The following is a 23,673-nucleotide window of genomic DNA, read 5'->3' on the forward strand; positions in this document are numbered from 1 at the left end:
TTCTCTTAAAAAAATATCTGAAGATGAGGAGATAAACCATGCAAACACATGGAGGAAGTGTTCTAGGCAGCGGGAATAGCAAGTGCAAAGGTCCTAAGCTGGGAATGTGATGAACTGCATGAGTGATGAACTGCAAGGACTTCCCAGCGGCAGTGAGAATGGAGGGAAAGACACAGGAGAGGAGGAAGGATGGTAGTGGTGGAGAGTTGGGGGACTAGTACATCAAAGGCCTTTGATCTTTACTCCTCCAAATAAGAAGTGGTAATGAACAATGATTATGGCTTTATGCATAACTGGATGCAGTATATGAGAAGTGTTTTCCCAAGCAAAACAAATTCCATGAGGGTTAGGGACCTTTTCCACTTTGCTCAGCACCCAGAACAGTGTGACTCAGAATTTGGTACTATCATTTGGTGAACTGGTGAGGTTACCTGATGCCAGGACCTCTGCTAATGTAATGGCAAGGTAGAGCAAGCACAGAGTGCCTAGGAGTTTGTGTTACGGAGGTCAGTCTGCTCAAGGTGAACCCTCATTCTACCCCTTACTGCCCTAGGCTAAGTAAGTCAACTAGTGTGCACCACAGTTTTGTCCTCTGTAAAATGGCAGACTTACTTCATGAAGTATGGTTGTTTTTGGAGCCTGCCCAGCACAAGGGAAAATGGATGCTCAGCAAATATGAGGTTTTATTATTCACAAACACAATCTCATATGCTTACCTGTGAACCTGGCAGTAGGATCCCATGTTCTGTATGAGGCAGTTGAGCCTCAAGTAAAATGGTCTCGTCTCCAAGGACGCTGGCCTAGTAGACTGCAGATCGGTAGTGGGAGACCTTCCAGACCTAAGACAAAGTAGCTCCTTACCACTTGGCTAAGACTGTGGGGAGGGTGAATGGGCCCAGAGAAGGGCATGGCCTGATCCTCCACATTCCCCTTCCCGCCTCACTCCTGCATCATGGTTAGGATGTGGCCACTCTTACAAGAGACAAGAAAGAGCCTTAACAAAATAGCTGTACTTTTCTCTCCCATAAAATAATCCAGGGACCCAGATGATCTCTAGTTGTTCTGCATCCTTCCTGGGTGTGGCCAGAACAGAGAGGGACACTGGCCACCACCATCAGATTCATGGTAAGGGAAAGGGCAAGTGGAGGGCACACCAGTCCCTTTCAAGGGCCACACCCAGAAGCAGCACCTGTCCCTCTGGCCCCATCAGACACAAGGTCACATCTAGCAGCAGGGGAGGCTCAGAGAATACAGCTCCAAGTTGGGCTGCCACATATCTCACAAAAATCTGGGGACTTCTTTACAGAAAGGAGGAAAGGGAAAATGGACACAGGAGCCTGTCCGTCATGACTCCCTCTTGGCGGCAGTGAAAATACCCTCATTCCCTGGCTCTAACCCAGAAGACTTCCAGATGGAGGCCAGATTAAAGCTGGGAAGCTGAACCCAAAAGCTCGATGAAAAGCAGGGCTGAGGGCCTAACACAGCCTTATGCTCTTGGGAAAACAGCCCCTGCCATTCAGTACTCCCCTAGAACGCTAAAGGGCGCAGGCCCCAGGCCCAGCCTGCCCCTGACCTCTAATGGCTCTGCCTCCTCTGCTTGTTTCCTCATTTCTGCCCAACAGGACTCAGTGTTAAGGGTATAAGCAATGCCTTCTCCCCTGTAGGAGAAAGGGACTTGTGTTCCCAACTTGCCTGCAATGCTGCCCTTCCCTAGATCAGCTCCCCCTTTCTCTAGCATTTCACCAGCAGACCCTCTCAGGAGGCTCATCCCAGCCCTGAAGTTTGGACTTAAATCACTGCAGTTTAGTTAAAGACTGCCAGATGCCAACTTAAGTGGCTAGGGAAGCCAAGGTGGAGTAGGACCAAGGAGTAGGCCACTGGGACACATCCCTGCACGCATGTGCTGCGCTCAGTCAACCGCCACGGCTCCCTGGAAAAGCAACTTGCACAAGGCCTGCTTCTTCTCTTTCCTTAAGTTTACATGAACGGAGTGCCCTGGTCCTATAAACATAATCCTGGGACTGGGATGTTTTCTTTGAATTTAACCACATCCCAGGAGATGGAGACTTTTAAGTACACAGTATACAAGGACTCAGTTTCCTTTCCCACAAGACCAAAGTGCTGCCCTGGCCCTGGACATTCTGGAACAGTAATGATCACAACATCTTAATGGACCACGCTTTGGGAAGGGCCAAGAGGTGGACAGCCTGGCCGGGGAAAGCCGAGCTTGGCCACCGCCCAGCTGACTGTTGTGTCTGGGATTTGCTTTCACTCTATTTGCAAGCTAACAAGTTAGCCCCTAACTTTTCAAAATGCTGGCAGAAGCTGGAACTTCCTGGATCAGAGGGAAAAAGCCTTATTACTTGCAACAAGCAGCCTGAACATTAGCGTGTGTTGGTTTCCCTGGCCCCGTGGGGGGCAATGGGTGGTACCCCAGGAGCAGGACGTGAGCTGGGGGAACCTGCTACTTGACAGTAAGCGGCTGGCAAGCCTGCCCCTTGTCCTAGGAGCCGTTCCGGCATCCCTCAAGGTGCTCACTGCAGACCCAACTTTGAGAAATGGCCCAGGTAAACAGCTGTCAGGGTCACACACTCCTGGCCTGCCCAGGAGGCCTTGTAGCAGTGTGAGACACAACCCCCAGAGACCTGTCTCTACCAACAGTCCATCTTTCCTGCCTCCTGGTAAATTTTCACAAGTATGCCACTAAGATTAATCTAACAGCCCAAGAGCGAATTTATTCAGTTTCTCTCACACATTTATTTAAAGTGACCTACGAACAGGACTGCAAGCAGCAGCAAGTCCTGCGGATAGGCCAACCTTCTGTCCAGGATCCTGGAGGTTTTCAGCCTTGAAGGAGAGGGCATACTTCAGCCAGCCAGGATGTAGTCGGAGACCAGTCTATCTCCCATTAGGACCCACACAAGGGACTTCACACCGACTTGCAGCTCTTTGGTGTCCTAATAATTACAAGGCCCCACAGCAACCCTCCTGCCCAATGGGGAGATGTTGTGGCTCATTCATTCCCACGTGCGAACACAAATCCTGGGGCACAGTGCACTCCAGGGGAGGATCTGTTAAGCCTGATTTGGACCACCACCACAGGACACTGGCAGAGGCCGGGGCTGCTTGGGCCTCCCAAGTGTGATTCTGTCATCAGCCAGACTGGAGCAAGGCCATGCAGGTCCAGGTGTCTGTCCTTATCTAGGGTGGGGCCTACATTCAGGGGCTGCCACTGAAGGCATCAGGCACTGCACGATCATCTGGGCCCAGGCATGTCGCTGCCCAGCACAGGGCTCAGGGGACCAGGTGACTGGCAGATGGTGGTGCTGGATCTAGAGGACAGGCACTGGATGCACCGCCTACCATTTGGATCTGAGGGGTTCCCTCCCCCAAGGGCTTTCCATCCCAGTAGGTAGGGTTGCCCCTCTCCTATCACCGACTCACCCCCAGAACCTTTTGTTTGGAAGGATCCTGTGTGAACACAGCTGGTGTGTTTACACAGTTCCACACACCGTGTGGAACACTGCAAGGAGACTCGGTGAGGAGGGCACTCAACGACCAGGTGGTCAGTCACTGCCTTTGCGATTAGGACCAGGCAGTCCAAGAAAGAATCCAGGCAGACTCTTCAAAATTCACTTCAGTTCTTGAGGGCCCCCTCTGGTCGGCCGGCCACCCAGAAGGTGCACCAATCATGTGGGCCTGGGCTTGACGCTGGAGGGGAGAAAGATGCATCTTACGCGCCGATGAGGAGGAAAGAATCCCAAATTTTCAAAATAATTTCTGTAACTCCCAATCCCTCTGACCTGATCTTTACCCAGGAGATGGCCTAGAAATCACCCCGTTCTAGTGGCAGCCACAGTCGGTGAACAAACTCCTCACTCAAGTGTATGGAGCAGGAGGGAACAGTGACAGGTCTTTGCTGAGTGACTTTTTAAAAATCCATTCCACCGGGGCACCTGGGTGGCTCAGTGGGTTAAGCCTCTGCCTTCGGCTCAGGTCATGATCCCAGGGTCCTGGGATCGAACCCCACATCAGGCTCTCTGCTCAGCAGGAAGCCTGCCCCCGCCCCCACTGCCTGTCTCTCTACTTGTGATCTCTGTCAAATTAATAAATAACAAAATCTTAAAAAAAAAAAATCCATTCCACCGCCTGGTGATACCAATAGCCTAGGGATGACAAAGACTGTGAAATGGCCACTGAACACCTTGGCTACTGGCCCACTGTTAGGCAGTCTTTCCAACAAGTGCACCACTATTAGTCTGTAAATGGTCCAGAAAGTCCAGATAGTCCTGGTTTCATTTCAAGGGCCACAGTGCCGTGGCTGGAGTCGGCTGCCCAGGCTGGACAGCAGCCCCACGGCCCATCTCAATGGCTAAGACAGCACTGGCCAGCCAAGCAGGGGCCGCAGGTCCAGCGTAGTCCATCGGCCAGGAGCAAGGGGACCATGGGGCCTCCCATTCCGTAAAACAAATGGGACACATGTTGGCAAAAGTGAGTCAGTATGACGACTTCTGCATGGGAAACATGAAAGGACACTACGAAAAACCTTAAAGTTCAACGGTCTGGGTGGTCTTGATCTTCCTACAATACAAAGTGATTTCCAACAGCTTCTTTTAAAATCTAAACACAGGGGTGCCTGCCTGGCTCAGTCCAGAGGTGCACATGACTCTCTAATTTGGGGGCTGTGAGTTTGAGACCCACATTGGGTATAGAGATAATTTAATAAAATCTTTAAAAAAATAAGGGACACCTATGTGGCTCAGTCAGTTAAGCATTTGCTTTCAGCTCAGGTCATAGTCCGAGGGTCCTGGGTTCGAGCCCCGCATCAGGCTCTCTGCTCAGTGGGGAGTCTGCTTCTCCTACTCCCTCTGCCCCCTGCCTTGTACTCTCCCTTGCTCTGCTCTAATACACAAAATATTTAAAAACTAAGTAAATAAAAATAAAATCCACTTTTTATCTTCCACACAACTAAGGGAGAGACCAGTCTTGCTAGAATAGGTGGAGAAAGGCCCCCTGCTCAGCCAGAGGCATCACTGGGCTTGAAGTCCCCTGTAGGAAGCTTGAGGGTGGCAGCATGGGTATAAAGGAGGAATAAGCTACCAAGGAGGAATAAGGAGACAAGCAGGCAGGCAGAGGTGGACACCAGCTCTCTAAAGGAGGCTTGCAGAGCACTTCCCTTGCGCCACCCAATGCCTATGATTTCATGTAACCCTCACACACCCAGAGTACAGGTGAGGAAACTGGGGGTTCAAAGAAGTTGAGTGACCTGCTCCCTGCTGCACACCTGGAATGGTGGGTGGAGTCTCTTCCCAGTCCTTCCTGGGACCAGAGGCTCTCCCAGAGCTGGGTCCTCATCTATCTGGGATACAGCAGGCAGGTTTCATCTGCTCACCATCCTCTGAGGCTAGATGGCCAGACTGCCTAGAAAGCTTGGCAGGGAGAGGGCCAGAATCCTCGAGCAACATCTCCGCAAATGAGGAAGGCTACAAAGGAGGACGTAAGGTATTTGCACAACCTGCCTCTGGAACAGAGGTCTAAGCCCTATGGGGTGCAAGTCTCTCCCCCAGTGCACAGAACGTGAGCTTTCTGGCCTGAGGGGATTTCTAGTAAGAGCAAAGGGAAGGAGGCCTTGCTCAGCTTCCTGAGTCACCTGTGCAAGTGGAAGCCCCAGGCCACCTGCCTGACCCCATGGGTTCCCCCAACACTGCTCCACGTTCGGGACTATGCGTGCGGACAATGGAGGAGGAAGAAAGGAAGAGCCTCCAGAGTTTAGAGTCAGGGCGGGAACACCCACAGGCAGGCAGCAGAATGGGGGCCAAGCCTGGAGGCCGAATTCAGCCAGGTGGTGGTACCCTGTCCCCATTTCACCGCAGAAGCACATGGGAGACCCGAGAAAGGCTGCAGAGCCACGGAGAAACATGACAATCATGGATGCCAAAGTGATTTGGGTCAAAGCCACTCCAGTCTCAGAAAGGTCTGAGTTTTCCCCTGGCCAGGACACACCCTCAGTCCGGTCCTCCTGTGCCCTCACAGGCAGTGTCTCAAGGTGTGGGTTAGTCTATAGTAGGTCATTATTTAAAAAACAAAACAAAGAAAAACAAAAACCAACAGAGTGGGGTATGGCTAGAATTTTTCAAAAGTGACAGAAGGAAATGCCAGAGATTATCGCAGGTGTTGTTTGGTGAATCTTTATGGGCACTCAGTGGAGATGCAAGATGTATTTCATTCAAGAAGATTTGGAAGAGATATATTTTTTTTAAGGAGGCCATTTCTAGAATGGGACATCTTACATAGTACTCTATGTTAATTCTGGTAGAGTTTAAATCAGCAATCCTACAAAGAAAGCAAGCACTTGCTGAAATTTATTTTAAAAGGGAAGACCCTTTTTATTAAACTTGTACATTTTTTTCTCTTCCTTTCAGAATCCTAATTTTTAAAAAAAACTTACTGTTTACAAAAACAAAACAAAACAAAAACACATACATCAAACAAAGGAAACCATGAAGACATTACTTTTGCGGTGGGAAAGGACATTACAGGATTCCACGTAATGCCAGAAAACTAAGACCTGGAGCAGAAAACTAAAGTGAAGAGCAGCCGACTCTGACCTGGGGCCAGACCACGTGCAGTGTGAGGCAGAGCCCTCCTCCAAGAAGGTTCTCAAAGCAGACCCAGCCAGGAGAAAAGCCCCCTCACCTTCTGGAGTAACAAACAGACCCAAAGCCCTAATGATCGTAAAAGCACAAACCAATCACTCTATTTTAAAAAGCACATACACACACGCTACACTTGTCTCCCCTCCCTCCCCAGGTTTTCGCCATCCGCAGGGAGGCCCAAGGAAGGGCAGCCTCTTGCTGGCAGGGCCTTCACAGGACGTAGGTGTTCTTCACCAGGTGCTCCTTGTCATCCCCAGTGCTCCAGACGGTGCGGAGGGTGCGCTCCTGGTTCCTCCGAGCCACCCGGATCAGGCAGACCACAGAGGCGCCCAGCAAGACGATCAGGACCATCACGAAGAGCCCCACCAGGACCACCACTGGGGAGCAGAGAAAGGCTTCAGAACCAGAAGGGCAAGAAGAAGCACAGCCAGCGCGCAGCCGCACAGGGGGCAGCAGGACTCGTGCACGCAGGCTCAGGGCAAGGACCAGCAGCTGCTGTGCCAGACCTCCCTGGACCCCAGCCCCAGAGGGGGTCTGGAGGAAGGACACCGCCTGCCTGAGGAGTCCTCAGGGAGTCTACAGTCCTGAGGAGGAGGTAACTGAGAAAAGGAGGTGCCGTGTTAGGTGTACCCAGTGGCTGTGTGTGTTCTCTCTTTCTGAACAAAAAAATCCCACTTCCACTCTGTACTTCCACCTCTCGGGGGCAAATCGTACAGGAATCCAAATCCTCCAAATGGGTACCAGGATGTAAAAAGCACATACCTCTGGCTTGTGTGTAAACATAAAACACCGAGGTTTGTGTTCATACAGCACAGCTTGTGTAGGCATCAGCTAAGATGCCTTCCTTCAGGTGGGGCTGCAGCTAAGAATGTGGCCTGCTGTGCCAGTGCCCTGGCTCCCTCTCCCACGTGAAGCCGTGTGGCTACCGAATGGACAAGGGCTGTTCCTTCTCCACCGCAACCCTCCATGGCTGGGCTGCTTTCTGCCCTGTGCCTGGCAACCCAGATTCCAGCTTCGCTCGTCTAGAACAGAGCAGACATGCAGGCCAGGTCTGGGCTCCTGAACAGGAAAACAGGTGTAAAGAGGCCAAACCAGTGTGGCCGGTCCTTGTGCAAACACCATCATCCATGACTCAGGCAAATCCGAAACAAAAGCGAGAGGCGGCCCGGGGTCTTGTCAGACCAGCCTGCTTGGGGACAACAGCATTGGCCCTGCCTCGCTCGGCCCACACACAGTAAGGGCTCTCCAACTTCCTGTCACCCACGAGCAACTCAGCACACCCCTCAGCAGCTAAGTTCCCTCCAAACCTAGAGACAGCCTGAGGCCTGTGTGCAGCAGAAGGCATAAGCCCAACAGTAGGACTTGTCCTCCTGTCACACCCCGGGAGACTGCCTTCCTCCAGCTCCCCTGCCCCATTTATTATAATACCTGCCGGGACAAACATCCACTGTATGTTTCAAGCTGCCTGACTGTTCTCATGCAAAAACAGGGCTTTCAACCCAAAAGGGGTTTACAGTGAAGGATTATGTGTCAGAGACAACAGGAGCCTGCAAAAACACAGCTGAGCTTAGTCAGGGCAGGCAGGTGGAAGAGGGCTGGAGGCCTCTTACCTTTAGAGCCACGGGGGAGGAAAGGATACAACTGCTTGCCTGGAAAAGAACACATAACGCCAAGGTCAGCTCACGGTCCTCCTGCCCTCCAGAGCTACCACCAACCAGGGATTCACAGGAGGCTCTTTCTGAGGGATTTCTTCCAGCTCTTTTGAGGTTCTGAGGCTTTACTATCCTGGTGGGGACCTAGGACACATCTGTGCAACAGCTGGGCCCAAAGCCCATCTCTTCCCCACGAGGGAGCCAGAGAATGGTAGCGTCCAAATGGCAGCACTGCTGAGGTCTTCTTTTAGGGACAGGGACATGTCCTCTCAAGGACCTCGTCCACAAACCACTGTCTCTTGCATTTAGGAATCAGGCAGGCTCACCAAGGCAGTGGTGCATGCACTCCTCCTCAGAGAGGTAGCTATTTTTATTGCCCCGGCACCCTCCGTAGATGAAGCTGTCGCAAGAGTTCTTCTCTGCATCAAAGTACCAGCGTAGGAAAGACGCGCGGCAAGGCCCAGTGACTGCTTTGGCAGTGCAGTATTCTGGGAACGACACAACCCAAAGAGTACGAGTTAGCAGAGCTCAGATGTGAAGCGGAGCTGGAATGTTCCTGAACAGTCACACTGCTACCCGCCAACACAGAAACAGCTCTCTGCCAAAGGAACTTGTAAATTACAGAAAGGGCCAGTCTGGCCCACTTGACAGTCCTCCATGTTTTGGGGGAATCTTTCTCTTTACAGCCAAACTCCTATCAGTAAGGAGATCACTCTATGTCAGGCACCGTTCTAGGGACTGCACATGTATTAATTTTTTATTAATTAATCTCCCTAAGAGATCTGTTGTTGAGAAGCTCATTTCATACTCGGGAGTCAGATGCAGGCCCCTCCCCGCGGCCACACAGCTGGGGAGAGGCAGAGCCAGCCCACCAGACGGCCTCTCCAAAGTCAAGCTTCACCGCCCATTTGTGTGCCATAGCCACTTCCAGCAGAGGTCAGGAAGCTCTGCTCTACACCTTCCTTAATGGAAATGTTCAAGTGTGTCTCAATTCCCAACTAAGAAAAAAACCATGTTTTTCCCATACACAAGTATTTTTAAAATGTTATACCTTGGTAGTCAAAAATGTCACTGGAGAGGTCATCAGAATCCTGCCTTCTGGAAACTATAACAGAAACATCCAAGTCAGGGAGGCTGGGATGGACACAGTACACACAGACTGGCTGGGGTGGGGACTAGCAGGGCCCACTGAGGAAGCACAGACACTCTGGCACCTAGAAGTGGAGTCTCCTCCTTGGGTAGGTCTGTCGCCTCCCAGGCATCACAGGCTCTATCATACACACTGCAATGAATGCTGGATGGGGAGGCCTGCCTGTCACCTCAGGGGTTACTAAGGAAATTCATCCCAGCCACAATTTCTGGAGTGATGAGCAAGATGGTCTTGTTCACTCTCTGACATAGTGAGGAGCGCCCTCCTGGAGATATTTTCTTCTACAACAAGATGGAAACTAGAGAGACCATGCCAATGCCTGATGTTCTAGATGACCCTGGAGGCCTGCTTGGGAATAAAGACTAAACCCAGGCAAAGCAATGGTCAGGACAGTCAAAGGATTCCTGGCCTAGGACAACTCAAGAGTGACTGGAACAAGCCAGCAAACCACTGACCTAATAAATGCTCACTCTCACCTAACCACTGGTGCTAGAACCAGAGGACCAAAGTCAAGGCTGCAATCAGTGCAGAGCCAATGGCCAAATTGGGGGGGGGGGGGTGCTGCCCTCAAATGGGACAGGGGCAGATTCCCTCCCTCCACAGCAGGTCTTGCCCAGCAGAGCCCACTGCCTGCCTGGGAACTGGCCTTCAAGAAAGCTGGGCTGGACTTGCCAGTGCATCTGGACCACTCACCCCAGGCTCCTGATGCATGCAGAGTCCTTTAAGCATAAAGGAGGAATGGGGCAGCTGCTGTCAGCACTACAAAGCAAGCTAACACAAAGCTCGAGATCAAGGATTGCCCTGGGAATGGAGGCAGGGGTGGCAGAAGACAGAGGACTCGGTATGGGGAGGGGGACAGCAAGGACAACCAAGAACGAAGTAGACAAATGAGGCAAGGAGAGGCAGAGAGGGGAAGTGAAGACAACACAGCAGGCAGAGGCCAGGGGACTTGAGGCCAGGCCAGCCCAGAGACGGAAGGGTTCTGAGCCGCAGTCAACAGCAACAGCCACAATCCCTTGTCCCCCAGGAGGAAGCAGAGCAAGCGGGAAGCCCAAGAGCGCCCCTGGGCCCCCTCATCCGCTGGGGAGTATGAAATCCCTGGTGAGAGGACACCAGCCAGGAGCTAGAAGCTGTTGCCCAGGCAGAGCCCCAGACAGGGAGGTGGAAGCCCTCACATGACTCCCAAATTACAGATGTCCTTCTGTGGTCCAGATGGCCTGCCATTCTATCCTAGACAGTTTAAGAACCTACCACTTGGGACAGCGGAATCCGCTCCATTCCTTCTGGTGGCCAGCTCATCAATGGTGTTCTCTGCAAGGGGACAAACACAATGAGAAAGTGCATGTCAAGAATGCGCTGTGGAGGGGGCGCCTGGGTGGCTCAGTGGATTAAGCCGCTGCCTTCGGCTCAGGTCATGATCTCAGGATCCTGGGATCGAGTCCCGCATCGGGCTCTCTGCTCAGCGGGGAGCCTGCTTCCCTCTCTCTCTCTCTCTGGCTGCCTCTCTGTCTACTTGTGATTTCTCTCTGTCAAATAAATAAATCTTTAAAAAAAAAAAGAATGCGCTGTGGAGGGGCGCCTGGGTGGCTCAGTGGATTAGGCCGCTGCCTTCGGCTTGGGTCATGATCTCAGTGTCCTGGGATCCAGCCCCGCATCGGGCTCTTTGCTCAGCAGGGAGCCTGCCTCTCTCTCTCTCTCTCTGTCAAATAAATAAAATCTTAAAAAAAAAAAAAAAAAGAATGCGCCGTGACACAGAACAGGCAGAGTCCCCTGAGCCGCCATGGTCCCAGGTGCCTCTCACCGAGACTCCCATTTCTCCTTTATGTGGGCCCTTTGATGTACATGCTGGACCACAAGCCTGCAAGAACTTAGAAATAAGGAACCAAGACGGCCCCTGTGGGCTCAACTTTAAGACCCCTCACTGGTAATCAGAGCAAAAATGTATGAAATGACTTTAAAAAGACATACTGGGGAGCACCGGGGTGGCTTAGTGGGTTGAGCCTCTGCCTTTGGCTCAGGTCATGATCTCAGGGTCCTGGGATCAAGCCCCGCATCGGGCTCTGCTCAGCGGAGAGCCTGCTTCCTCCTCTCTCTCTGCCTGCCTCTCTGCCTACTTGTGATTTCTGTCAAAAAATAAAAAATAAAAAGACAGAATGGCTTCCAGGGCCAAATAATCTGTTTAACTGTATTAACTCACCCAATGAATTAAGAAAGTGAGGTAATGCAGTAGTCTGAACATACTTCATGCCACCCAACTGTGGGAAATAGGAAAATTTTAAGCTACGTGTATTTTCTCTCACATACACATGAAATGATGGGGTAGGGTGGAGAGGCCAGCCAGTGAAGGAGGTACAAAAAGAGAAGCACTGGCAGGGTCCAGAAGGACAGGACCTGGCTCCCCTGCCTCCCAGAGGTTCCCAGCAGACCCAGGGCAGAGGCACAGGGCCGGCATCACCTGATGCCACTGAACATCCGTATCACAAGTCAGCACCCCTTGTTCCGCCCCTCTGCACAGCCAGCAATTTTCTGGGAATCTGGCTGTGCGGCTTGCCTGCATGGACTAAAGGTACAGCCGACTCAGAGACGTGAGTGTCGGGTCCCCTGGGCAGTTCTGGTTCTCATTATAAATTAATAAACTGACATTCTCATGATATTGGCTTCCCACAGAGAGTGCCTGCTTGGGAGAGAATATGCTGGCAAAAGACTCCAGCGACTCGTTCCTGCTCCCAAACCCGTGGGCGAGCTTCCATGAGACATGCAGTGGGGCCACACTTGGGTGCCCACACAGGAGCTCTCTGGGACCCCTGACCACGGACCACCTCTCCAGCAAAACACAACAACATGTGACCCTTTGTAACAACATCCTGTTGGAATGCCCACTGTTCAGTTCTTATTTCTTAAAATTTCAACCATTTTCCTGAAAAGTAAGGAGAAGCTAAAACAGGCAGGCACATTTGCTACAGATAACTCTTAATGGAAAAGGAAGAGAAAAGGTAGCAAAAATATTTCCCTTTAATTCCTGCTCCCATACCGGATCACAGTGGACAACAACAACAAAAAATCAGTAAGTATTTTCCTCAGTCACCATCTGATAAGGTTACCGCCCAAAAGGTGAGGGACTTGGCTGTATGATCCCAAAGGAACACCCGGCCACCTCAGTTTTCTATTGAATGTCTGCAGGGCAGTGCAACACAAAGATCAACAAAACATTCCTCGAGGTGCTCCGTCACTCTGGGCTTGTGTGCTCGAGCGCCATTTTGAACCTCAGGCCACAGCCAAGGCCACTGCTGTTTACCCCTCTTCGTGTACAACTTTAATAAGCATATCTGCTTTCTGAACACAGAACTGAAAGCCAAGGGAGATTAGAGCCAGTGTGTGAGGAGACATAAAACCCAACAAGGATGCAGGCTCATCTCTAGAGCAGGGACCCCAGGACCCCAGGATCATGACTCGAGCCGAAAGCAGACACTTAACCGACTGAACCACCCAGGCACCCCAAGTATGTTCCAATTTTAATTTGGCTCATAGCTTGGCTGGCTGGGTAAGCTCAAGTCATTTGTCCCAGAAGTAAAAATAACCCAAATGCCCAGGGAGCAGGTGGGCAGCCTGTCTGAGTGGCCTGCAGGACTCACCTCTTCTAGGTCTGACTTACGCTCAGCAGGGGGAGAAAGAAGTCAAGACAGCCATGTCCCCTCCCCCCAGCTCCAGCCTGTGGTCTACTCTCTTTTCTGGGAAGAGGGAGAAGACCGCTATAAAACCACCGTGTGGGCGACCTTCAAACTGTGCCTGTTTCTTCTGCTTTTTAAAAACATCCCCCAAGTTCAGCCAGGAAGAAGAGAGCACAAGGCAAAAGGCATCACATCCCAGTTAATAAATTATCTCTAGGTTATACCATTTCTCCATGGAATAATGTCTTACCTGTGACACCAGCACATTTCTCAAGACAGTCCTCTTTGGTCATGTAATTATTTTTATTCCCGTCACAGCCACCATACACAAACTGCTGGCAGGACCCATCAGTGACATTGTACCACCATCTAGGGAAAGAGGCCCGGCATCTTCCCACTTTCTTCGGAACTCGACAAAAGTCTAAAATACAAAGCAGAGACCAGTTGGCTTGGCAGGGCAATCTTGCCAACAGAGAAGATGCACAGACCTACAGGAGGCGGCCCCCAATTTTCCTGAAACCCAAGATCCAGCACAGCTTCTCTGCGAGCCCTTTCTTAAGTGCAGCCACCAAGCTTAGTGACTCCTTCCTTGTACAGGCAAGAAACACATCATATAACAACAAAGATACCAACCCACCCAACTTAACTATATTTCAGTTGCATGTTCCTCTGTCCCTGCTCCTGATTATTAAAGACACACAACATCCAGTGTAGAAAAAGGCCTTCGAAGGCAAAAAACCCACACCAGACGCCAAGGGGGAACTTAGCACTGAAGGATGTGTCTTAACCTTCTTTATCCACTATTTGACCAGGTCAGCCACTTCACACTCAAATTTCCACAAGAGCCTCATAAAGAAGCTCCTCACTCTAGCCCTCCCGCCTCCCAAGGCAACTGACAGCATGCCTCTGCTCCAGGCTTTTATCTGAGCATTCCAAGAGGAGCCCCCAAATCAGACCCTACTCTAGTACAAGGGAAACAAACCAAAAAATGTTATAAAATTCCAGCCAGCTACATCTGTCTCTGAAAGGCCTAGATAGCTCCTGCCTCTTAAGAAGGTAGAGATAGGGGCGCCTGGGTGGCTCAGGGGGTTAAAGCCTCTGCCTTTGGCTCAGGTCATGATTCCAGGGTCCCGGGATCGAGCCCCACATTGGGCTCTCTGCTCAGCGGGGAACTTGCTCACCCCCCCGCCCCCCGCTCTCTGCCTGCCTCTCTGCCTACTGTGATCTCTGTCTGTCAAATAAATAAATAAATAAATAAATAAATAAATAAATCTATCTTTTAAAAAAAGAAAGAAAGAAAACAATATTAACTCAGTGAGGCAGACAGTTTTTAAAAGGTATGCATAATGTAGGGAGGTGATATTCTATTGAAATTAAGAATACAGGCTCTATTGTCTGACTTCTAGCAACTGAAAATGAGCTTTAAGCTGTGAGGGTTAATAATACCTCAGTGCCTCTGTTTATTACAAAATTAGCAAAGAAAGTTTAAGAATATCACCTACTACATGTAACTGTTTTGAAGAATAAACAAGACAATCTAGGGGTGCCTAGGTGGCTCAGCTGGTTAAGTGTCTGCCTTTGCCTCAGGTCATGATTCTGGGGTCCTGGGACTGAGTTTCGTGTCAGGCTCCCTGCTCAGCAGAAAGCCTGCTTCTCCCTCTTTCTCTGCCTGCTGCTCAGCCTACTTGTGTTCTCTATCAAATAAATAAATAAAATCTTAAAAAAATAAATAAGACGGGGCGCCTGGGTGGCTCAGTGGATTAAGCCACTGCCTTCGGCTCAGGTCATGATCTCAGTGTCCTGGGATCAAGTCCCACATCGGGCTCTCTGCTCAGCAGGGAGCCTGTTTCCCACTCTGTCTCTGCCTGCCTCTCTGCCTGCTTGTCATCTCTCTCTGTCAAATAAAATAAATAAAATCTAAAATAAATAAATAAATAAATAAATAAATAAATAAGACAATCCATATAAACACTAAAAAGTATAAGATGGCTGATATAAATTATTTATCACTACTGAAAACAAAAGTCATTATATAACCCTTAACCCATTATTATACAAGGAAATTAATTCTGCTGCATTATGCTTTTCTCATAGAAAATTTGTGCTCCTTGAGCTTTCTCTTTACTTTTAAAAATTTCAGTTCCTACCTTTGAGAAAATATAGTTTTTCTGAAGACTTCAAATGATCCTCCTGTCTCAGCCTCCCAAGTAGCTGTGACTACAGGCATGTGCCACTGTCTAAATTATTAATTATGAAAGCTTGTATTATTTAATAATTTGGTGCCACAATAAGATTTTGAACGACATTCCTAATATCTAAGATGTGAAAATTAAGTGTTCTTCAAAGAAGAGCCCTGGCATTTCCTCCTCCCTAACAAACAGAGGTACAAGGAAACCCATGATTGGGCTAGATTTCTTTTTCAAACTAGGAGTAGAATTCTGTCTCTTATAATTTCACCAATTATATTTTGCCAAAACAAAGCCACAAAGAAATGTTCACACATAAACTAGAAGCACATACACCAAAATATTAAAAGTGATTATTTTAGACAGTGAGATTTTCTTTTTAAATTTCTTAGGACATTAGGGGTGCCTGGGTGGCTCAGTCATTAAGTATCTGCCTTTGACTCAGTTCATGATCCCAGGGTTCTGGGATAGAGCTGGCTCCCGCAAAGCAGGAAGCCTGCTTCTCCCTCTCCTGCTCCCTCTGCTTGTATTCCCTCTCTCGCGGTCTCTCTGTGTGTCCAAAAAATAAATAAATAAATAAAATCTTGGGGCGCCTGGGTGGCTCAGTGGGTTAAAGCCTCTGCCTTCAGCTCGGGTCATGGTCCCAGGGTCCTGGGATCGAGCCCCATATCGGGCTCTCTGCTCAGCAGGGAACCTGCTTCCTCCTCTCGCTCTCTCTCTCTGCCTACCTGTGATCTCTGTCACACAAATAAAAAAAAAAAATCTTAAAAAAAAAAAACCACCAACTTCTTAGGACATTAATTTCTTTTGCAATAGGTCTGCATTATTTTTATTATTTTTTTAAGATTTTATTTATTCATTCGACAGATAGATCACAAGTAGGCAGAGAGGCAGGCAGAGAGAGAGAGAGGAGGAAGCAGGCTCCCCCCCAGCAGAGAGACTGATGCGGGGCTCGATCCCAGGAGTCCGAGATCATGACCTGAGCCAAAGGCAGCAGCCTCAATCCACTGAGCCACCCAGGCGCCCCTGCATTTTTTTTTTTAATTTTTTATTTATCAGAGAGAGAGAGGGAGAGAGAGCGAGCACAGGCAGACAGAATGGCAGGCAGAGGCAGAGGGAAAAGCAGATTCCCTGCTGAGCAAGGAGCCTGATGTGGGACTCGATCCCAGGGCGCCAGGATCCTGACCTGAGCCGAAGGCAGCCGCTTAACCCACTGAGCCACGCAGGTGCCCCCCCTGCATTATTTTTATTATAATAAACACAACATAAAGATATTCAAAAGTATTTAAGATATTTTAAGTCACTGTTACGGCAGAGGCTATATTTTCAACATTAAAGAAAAATCTATTTTTTTAACATTTTTTAAAAGATTTTATTTATTTATTTGACAGAGACAGAAAGAGAGAGAGAGCACAAGCAGTCAGAGAGAGAGAGAGAGAGAGAAGCAGGCTCCCCACTGAGCAGAGAGCCCGATGCTAGGCTCGATCCCAGGGCCCTGGGATCATAACCTGAGCCGAAGGCAGCAGCTTAATCCACTGAGCCACCCAGGCACCTTAGGGGTACCTGGGTGGTTCAGTGGGTTAAAGCCTCTGTCTTCAGCTCAGGTCATGATCTCAGGGTTCTGGGATCGAGACCCGAATTGGGCTCTCTGCTCAGCGGGGAGCCTGCTTCTCTCTCTCTCTCTCTCTCTTGCCTGCCTCTCGGCCTACTTGTGATCTCTGTCAAATTAAAAAAAATAAAAATAAAAAAAGAAGGTAGAGATAACCAAGTGCTGGAGGTATATCATCTGCACCAGCACCAAAGACAGACTTTCTCCTGGAGGAATCAGGAGGATAGAAAGCAAGCTGAAAAGGGAGTGACCCGACTACGTGACTCACCGTCTGCCCAGTACCACCCTATCTCTTCTTGGGATCATGAGTCCACATCACCTCCCCTACTTCCCTGGCCCTCCACCCATCTGGTTGTCTGCCACAAGGGCATTCCAATCTGAGTAGGGTGCTTAATAATCAGCTCAAATAAAAGTACCCCAGGGCCCTGCACTTGGTTATATGCTGTCATTTACTCCTAATTATTTTCATGTTTGTGACATTTACTTCACTAACTAGGGGACAGCTTTTGAAAGCAGAAGGCAAAATCTGGTTTCTCCTAAAATATAACAATGGGCATGAAACCAAATGTTCCACAAAACATCGATTTATGGACAAAAGGGTTGTAGCACTGAGCCAAAACCTCAAGGAAGGGGTGCCTGGGTGGCTCAGAGGGTTAAGCCTCTGCCTCCAGCTCAGGTCATGATCTCAGGGTTCTGGGATCAAGCCCCACATCGGGCTCCCTGCTCAGCGGGAAGCCTGCTTCCCCCTCTCTCTCCTCCTGCCTCTCTGCCTACCTGTGATCTCTGTCTCTCTGTCAAATAAATAAAATCTTAAAAATAAAAAACAAAACCTCAAGGAACTCTCACACATACCAATAAACCACAGGAAACTAGTATAGCAGAAAAAGCGTTTTCTGAACTTAAGAAACTTTGTTAATTTGAAAGCAACCATCCTTTAAATCACCAATTTAAAAGTACCTTATCTGGATGCTTCATATGAACAGAATCATTTATTATGTCCAGAAAAGGGAAATCAAGAGAGACAGGAAGTAGATTACTGCCTGCCTAGGGCTGTGGGGTTGGGGGATGGTGTGAACTGCACATGGGCACAGGGATCTTTTCGGGATGATGGAAATGTTCTAAAATTAGGTTGTGGGGATGGTTGTACAACTCTATAAATGTACTAAAACTCACTGGATTGTATGTTCGAAACAACTGATTTTATGGTATGTGAATACTTTAATAAAGCAGTGTAAGAAAAAACAGGGGCATCTCCTGTCCATAACACATTAACTAGGATCAGCTGGGTGTGCACCTGGAGCAGATACTTTTGACAACATGCCAAAGGTCACACAACACATCATCAACAAGGCCCAAGGAAAACACTGTAGGAAAAGGGTTCTCTGGTGTAGAATTTACTCAATCCTGGCTGTCAAATGTCTGAGGCAGCACTGCTGTTAACAGCAAGACAAGACGGAGCAGAGCCACACAACCACCATATGTGACCCAAAGTGAAAACAACCCAGAGGCGGCTGGGGGGGCAGCGGTGGTGGGGAGACACAGACCCCGACTGCTACAGAGATAACAGCCTATCCAACGCCCTGCCAAGCTGAGCACCTGCAACTCACCCGGACTGCTTGGTATCCTTGTTTCCTGAGCAGTTTCAGGGACACTCTTTCAGACAAAAAACCCGAGAGAAGCACTGCACACTCTAAATGGGTGAACTGTATCATAGGTGAACTACATCTCAAAACAAAACCCTGAGAGAATGCCCGACGAAGCTCGAAGCAGCTTAGGTGGGACCCACCAGACAACACCACTGCACAGAAGGTCACAGGCTGACCACCTACCTCATCAAGGGTGGAAATTCAGTTAACTTTTCCAAAAGCAAGGGGGCCAGGTACACGCTCTATGCAAGGCTGATGGTATATAAAGAGGAGAAAAAACTTCTCTAGGGCTGAAGAGCATTTAGCTTAGTGAAGTCACACTGCCCAGAATCTGGCCCTCATCTCTGTCACTCAGACACTTAACTCGTGGAGGCCCAGCTGACCAAACGCAAGGATGCGGTCACCGGCTGACAGAGCGCATAGGAGGATGCCAAGAAAGAACGGTCAAGCAGCTTGGATGTACCCGTCAATGAGCAGACCACCTCAGAAAGCAGACGGAAACGGGGCCTGTCCCTTGGAGTCAGAGTAAGGAGAAGTGTGCTGTTAAGTTTCCCTCCTCCACTAGGACCTACCAGGAAGGCCAGAGGCTCCCAGGAAACAACTCAGGACACACAGTCAAGATACCAGTCAAGGTGTGCCTCTGGGACACTTCCTTTCCTGACTGGAACATTCTTCCAGTATATGTGATGGTCTCTTTACAACAAACCCTGTGGGCCTGGGAGGCCACTAAGTCCCAGAGAGCAGCTCTCATCTGCTCTTAAATGATGACACACTGAGGGGCACCTGGGTGGCTCAGTGGGTTAAGGCCTCTGCCTTCGGCTCGGGTAGTGATCCCAGGGTCCTGGGATCGAGCCCCTCGTCAGGCTTTCTGCTCCGCGGGGAGCCAGCTTCCTCCTCTCTCTCTACCTGCCTCTCTGTGTACTTGTGATCTCTGTCAAATAAATAAATAAAATCTTAAAAAAAAAAATGATGACACACTGACTTTACAGTTGAAGTTTCAGAAAACAGCCTTATTTTTAGGTTCCCTGGGTGGGGTAGGAGGAGAGGGGAGATATGGGACGGGAGGGACACTTCACTTTTGTCACAAGGCAATTTAGAAATTTCTCTTTTTAAGTAGGCTCCACACTCAACATGGGGCCCAACATGGAGCTTGAACTCACAACCCTGAGATCAAGACTGATCAAGAGTCGGATGCTTAACTGACTGAGCAACCCAGGTGCCCCTAGAAATGTCTCTTTATTGAGAGAGAACTGGACTAAAAACACAGTATGCCTGTAAAGACAAAATGCTGACAGTTGCTGAAGCTAAGTAATGGGCCATGTGGGCTCACAGAACTGTGTGTGTATTTGAAAATTTCTATAATAAAAAGAGAAAAAAATCTTATCTGTTCTTTTCACACAAATTTGATTACAGTATAACTGAGAGCTCCAAGTAGTAGAATAATCAGCTGAAGCTAACCTTAAGGTTCCATCAAGGTGAAATTTAACCAAGTGTCAAGACAAAGTCCTTGGGGCGCTCAGTCATTAGATTTCTGCGGCTCAGGTCATGACCCCAGGGTCCTGGGATGGAGCCCCACATTGTGCTTCCTGCTCTGCAGGAAGCCTGCTTCTCCCTCTCCCACCCCCTGTGCTTGTGTTCCTTCTCTCACAGTGTCTCTCTCTCTCTGTCAAATAAACAAAATCTTTAAAAAAAAAAAAAAAAAAAAGATATCCTTTCTCCGAGTCTGGAAACTCCCTGTGAAATGGAGAAAATTCTCATTTTGCCCTATGCTTTTAAGCCTCTATAATAGAAATTTTCACTGTTTAGACTTAAGTGAACTCAGGAAAAAGCATTTTGGTTTTGTCTGCTTATTTGTTCCGAAGGAGACAGTGTCCTTTCAGATGAACAGGCCACACATTCTTCAATTCACCTCCACCCCAAAGAGCATCAGTGCACTCTCCTTCACTGTTCTCCAAATGGCTTATACAAAAAGTCAGAAATACTTTGGTATGTAACACGGCTTCCGTGACTTGTCATTTTCCATAAAGGCTTTTTTTTTCCCCCCAATTAAAGCACTGTACTTTGGTAGGTCCAGATTAAAATAAAAATGAACCAAAATGGGGGCGCCTGGCTGGTGAAGTCAGTACAGCGTGTGACTCTTGATCTCAGGGTTGTGAGATCAAGCCCCAAATCTGGTGTAGAGATTACTTAGAAATAAAATCTGAAGGGAAAAAAATAAGAAAAAGAACCAACATGCTGAGCATTACTTACGTCTTGAAACCCCTCTGCTACCTTCAGTAAAGCGTTACACTAGGCACAGTATGTGCACTATTTCTAACAGTCACACTAAAACTGCAGATCAGATCATGTAGTAACTCGCTCACTTTACAAATGAGGACTTTACAAATGAGGACACCGAGGCTTGGGGTGATTAAGTCAACCAGAAGCAGAGCTGAATCTGAATTCACAATGGTCCCATTAGAGCTGGGCATTAACATGACAACCCCTCCTTCAGACAGACAGAAAGAGGCAGTATAATAAAACGCAGTGGTAAACATGAAACTGAAGATGCCTAAAAACCGTAACATTCCTCAGGGCCCTTCATGCTATCCAATCCGAGGGCTCAACAGGCCAAGCCCTTTGCTGGGCCTGTTTATACTCACTCAATGACAAGGTCTTGGACAGCACCAAACCAACTGGCCAAGGCTGAGGGGAACTTGGTAGAATCAATTTTCAGGAAGTTATTCTTTAATAAGTAACTCTATTACTATTAAGAGATATGACGATATATTGGCTTTAGAACAGAATTGGGAAACGATCATGCCTTCAGCTCAGGTCATGATCCCAGGGTCCTGGGATCGAGCCCCACATCGGGCTTTCTGCTCTGCAGGTAGCCTGCTTCCTCCTCTCTCTCTCTGCCTGCCTCTCTGCCTACTTGTGATCTCTGTCAGATAAATAAAGAAAAAATCTTAAAAAAAAAAAAAAGAAAAAACAACTGTGGGTTACAAATATATAGGAAAAATAGTAAACTTAATATTTACTTAGTACAATGTGGCTAAAGTATTAGAAACTTGACAATTAAGTTGTTTAAAAAAAATTACCAAGAGTAGTTTGAACAGTGCTGCAATGGTCTTAAGCCATGTTAACTCTGGATTCAGAAAAAGCATTATTTTCAAATTCATCTTCGTGAATTGTCCTACATCTTTCTAGGTTTGAATCAGCGACCAACATTTTATCCTTCATTATTTCAATGTCTCAACTGCTCTGAGAGCTGCTTTACTTTTTGTGAAAGTTTTTGCCACCATTCCTTCCACTGGGAAATCATCCTTTTTGTATCATCCTCAGTATCAAAAAGCATCACTTTCCTCATTTCTTTCTTTCCTTATTTCTTTGAGACACACACACAGAGAGAGAGAGAGATATCACAAGTAGGCAGAGAGGCAGGCAGAGAGAGAAGGGGAAGCAGGCTCCCCGCCGATGCAGAGCTGGATCCCAGGACCCTGAGATCAAGACCCGAGCCCAAGGTGAAGGATTAGCCCACTGAGTCACCCAGGTGCCCCTAATTTCCTCATTTCTGTCACTAGGGCTCCTGTGGCTGTCTACCGGGTCTCCCAAATCAAGACCGTGTCCACACTCCTGAGGCTGGTGAGTGCTTCCATCACTCCACCTCTGTTCCATCGGAATTGTGCCTCCAGCATTACCACTTTTTCTCTTGGCTGCACTTTTCATCCTTTTCGGCCAATCCCCTCTATCGATTAAGCATTTTTGTAAACTGTTAACACAGAATTATCACTGGGAAACAAGCAGGCAACACAACCGAATGCTTTGCCTTGTGTGTGAACAGAGTCACAGACGTGCAGTGACCAATCAGCACACATATATGTCATCTACACAGTGATCTGTGCTTGAAGAGCTAGAAGCTGAAACTTGTACTTGACCCAAGTACCCAGAGTTAATATACTGTGGTAACTGAAATCTGTGCATGTTGAAAACCACGCAAACAAGGTCTGCCTTTATTCAGGCTTTATGGGTCACGGTCTGTTCTAACTTCCCCACTGTGTCATTACAGTATGGAGGCAGCCTTAAGACACACATGTAAATGAATGAGCATGGCTGTCATTCCAGTCAAATCTTATCTACAGACACTAAAATTTTATCATGTAATTCTTTTACGCACCTTGAAATATTCTTGATTTTTTTCAAACATTAAAAAATGTAAAAACCATACTTAGCTCACAGGCCATACACAGGCAGCAACCCCAAACTACAGTTTGGTCTCTTCTCTATAGTGTTTATAAAAACACCCTGTTCAGGGACACCTGGGTGGCTCAGTTGGTTAAGTAGGTGCCTTCGGCTCAGGTCATGATCCCAGCGTCCTGGGATCAAGACCCACATCCGGCTCCTTGCTCAGCGGGGAGCCTGCTTCTCCCTCTGCCTCTGCTGCCACTAGGCCTGCCTGTGCTTGCTCTCGCTCTCTCTGGCAAATAAATAAATAAAATCTTTAAAAAAAAAAAAAAAAACACCCTGTTCATTTTCCACCTCTGTCCTTACAGAACTCAGCCGGTCTTATATGTGCAGTCAGAAGCTATCAAACAGACTCCCAGGGTTCACATTTCTAATAACAACACTGACCATGCATTCCTCGGGATTATCCTTTGCCAAGAACTTGTAACACACCCTTCCATCACTAGAAACAGCACTACTCTTTCCATTAAAGCAACTTAGAATTCTAAAGACAATGGCCAAAGAGAAGTTTTGTTGTAATAATCCTCAGACATCGGAAAATCCTATTTATACACAGAAAAATAAGAGTACAGGTCACTCCTCAGTATCAAAAAGCAAAGAAAGCAATGAAGAGTCACCTAATCCAAGTGTTTTTAAGAATGGGGGCAAGGATTGGCAAATCCACAAAGGGCTTGGTGTTCACAGACCTTTAACAGCTGCAAATTCACCATCAAGACATCTGGTTTTGGGGCGCCTGGGTGGCTCAGTGGGTTAAGCCGCTGCCTTCGGCTCAGGTCATGATCTCAGGGTCCTGGGATCGAGTCCCGCATCGGGCTCTCTGCTCGGCGGGGATCCTGCTTCCCTCTCTCTCTCTCTCTCTCTCTCTGCCTGCCTCTCCATCTA

The 23,673-nt window shown here is 48.4% G+C and overlaps 1 protein-coding gene across 1 annotated transcript in view; it reads right to left on the reverse strand.

Moving 5' to 3' along the window:
- Positions 1–6,344: 6,344 nt before the first annotated feature.
- The window catches only part of SPINT2 (serine peptidase inhibitor, Kunitz type 2), a 31,333-nt gene continuing 14,004 nt past the window's right edge, over positions 6,345–23,673 (reverse strand). Inside the window, exons 2-7 of the mRNA XM_059381506.1 lie at positions 13,377–13,547; positions 10,710–10,769; positions 9,360–9,413; positions 8,635–8,796; positions 8,267–8,305; positions 6,345–7,033 (exon numbers count right to left, since the gene is read on the reverse strand). Coding sequence (XP_059237489.1) covers positions 6,867–7,033; positions 8,267–8,305; positions 8,635–8,796; positions 9,360–9,413; positions 10,710–10,769; positions 13,377–13,547 — 653 coding nt within the window. The 3' untranslated portion in view covers positions 6,345–6,866. The remainder of the gene's footprint in view (positions 7,034–8,266; positions 8,306–8,634; positions 8,797–9,359; positions 9,414–10,709; positions 10,770–13,376; positions 13,548–23,673) is intronic.

Source organism: Mustela nigripes, chromosome 17, assembly GCF_022355385.1.
Source record: "Mustela nigripes isolate SB6536 chromosome 17, MUSNIG.SB6536, whole genome shotgun sequence".
NCBI classification, from domain to species: Eukaryota; Metazoa; Chordata; class Mammalia; order Carnivora; family Mustelidae; genus Mustela; species Mustela nigripes.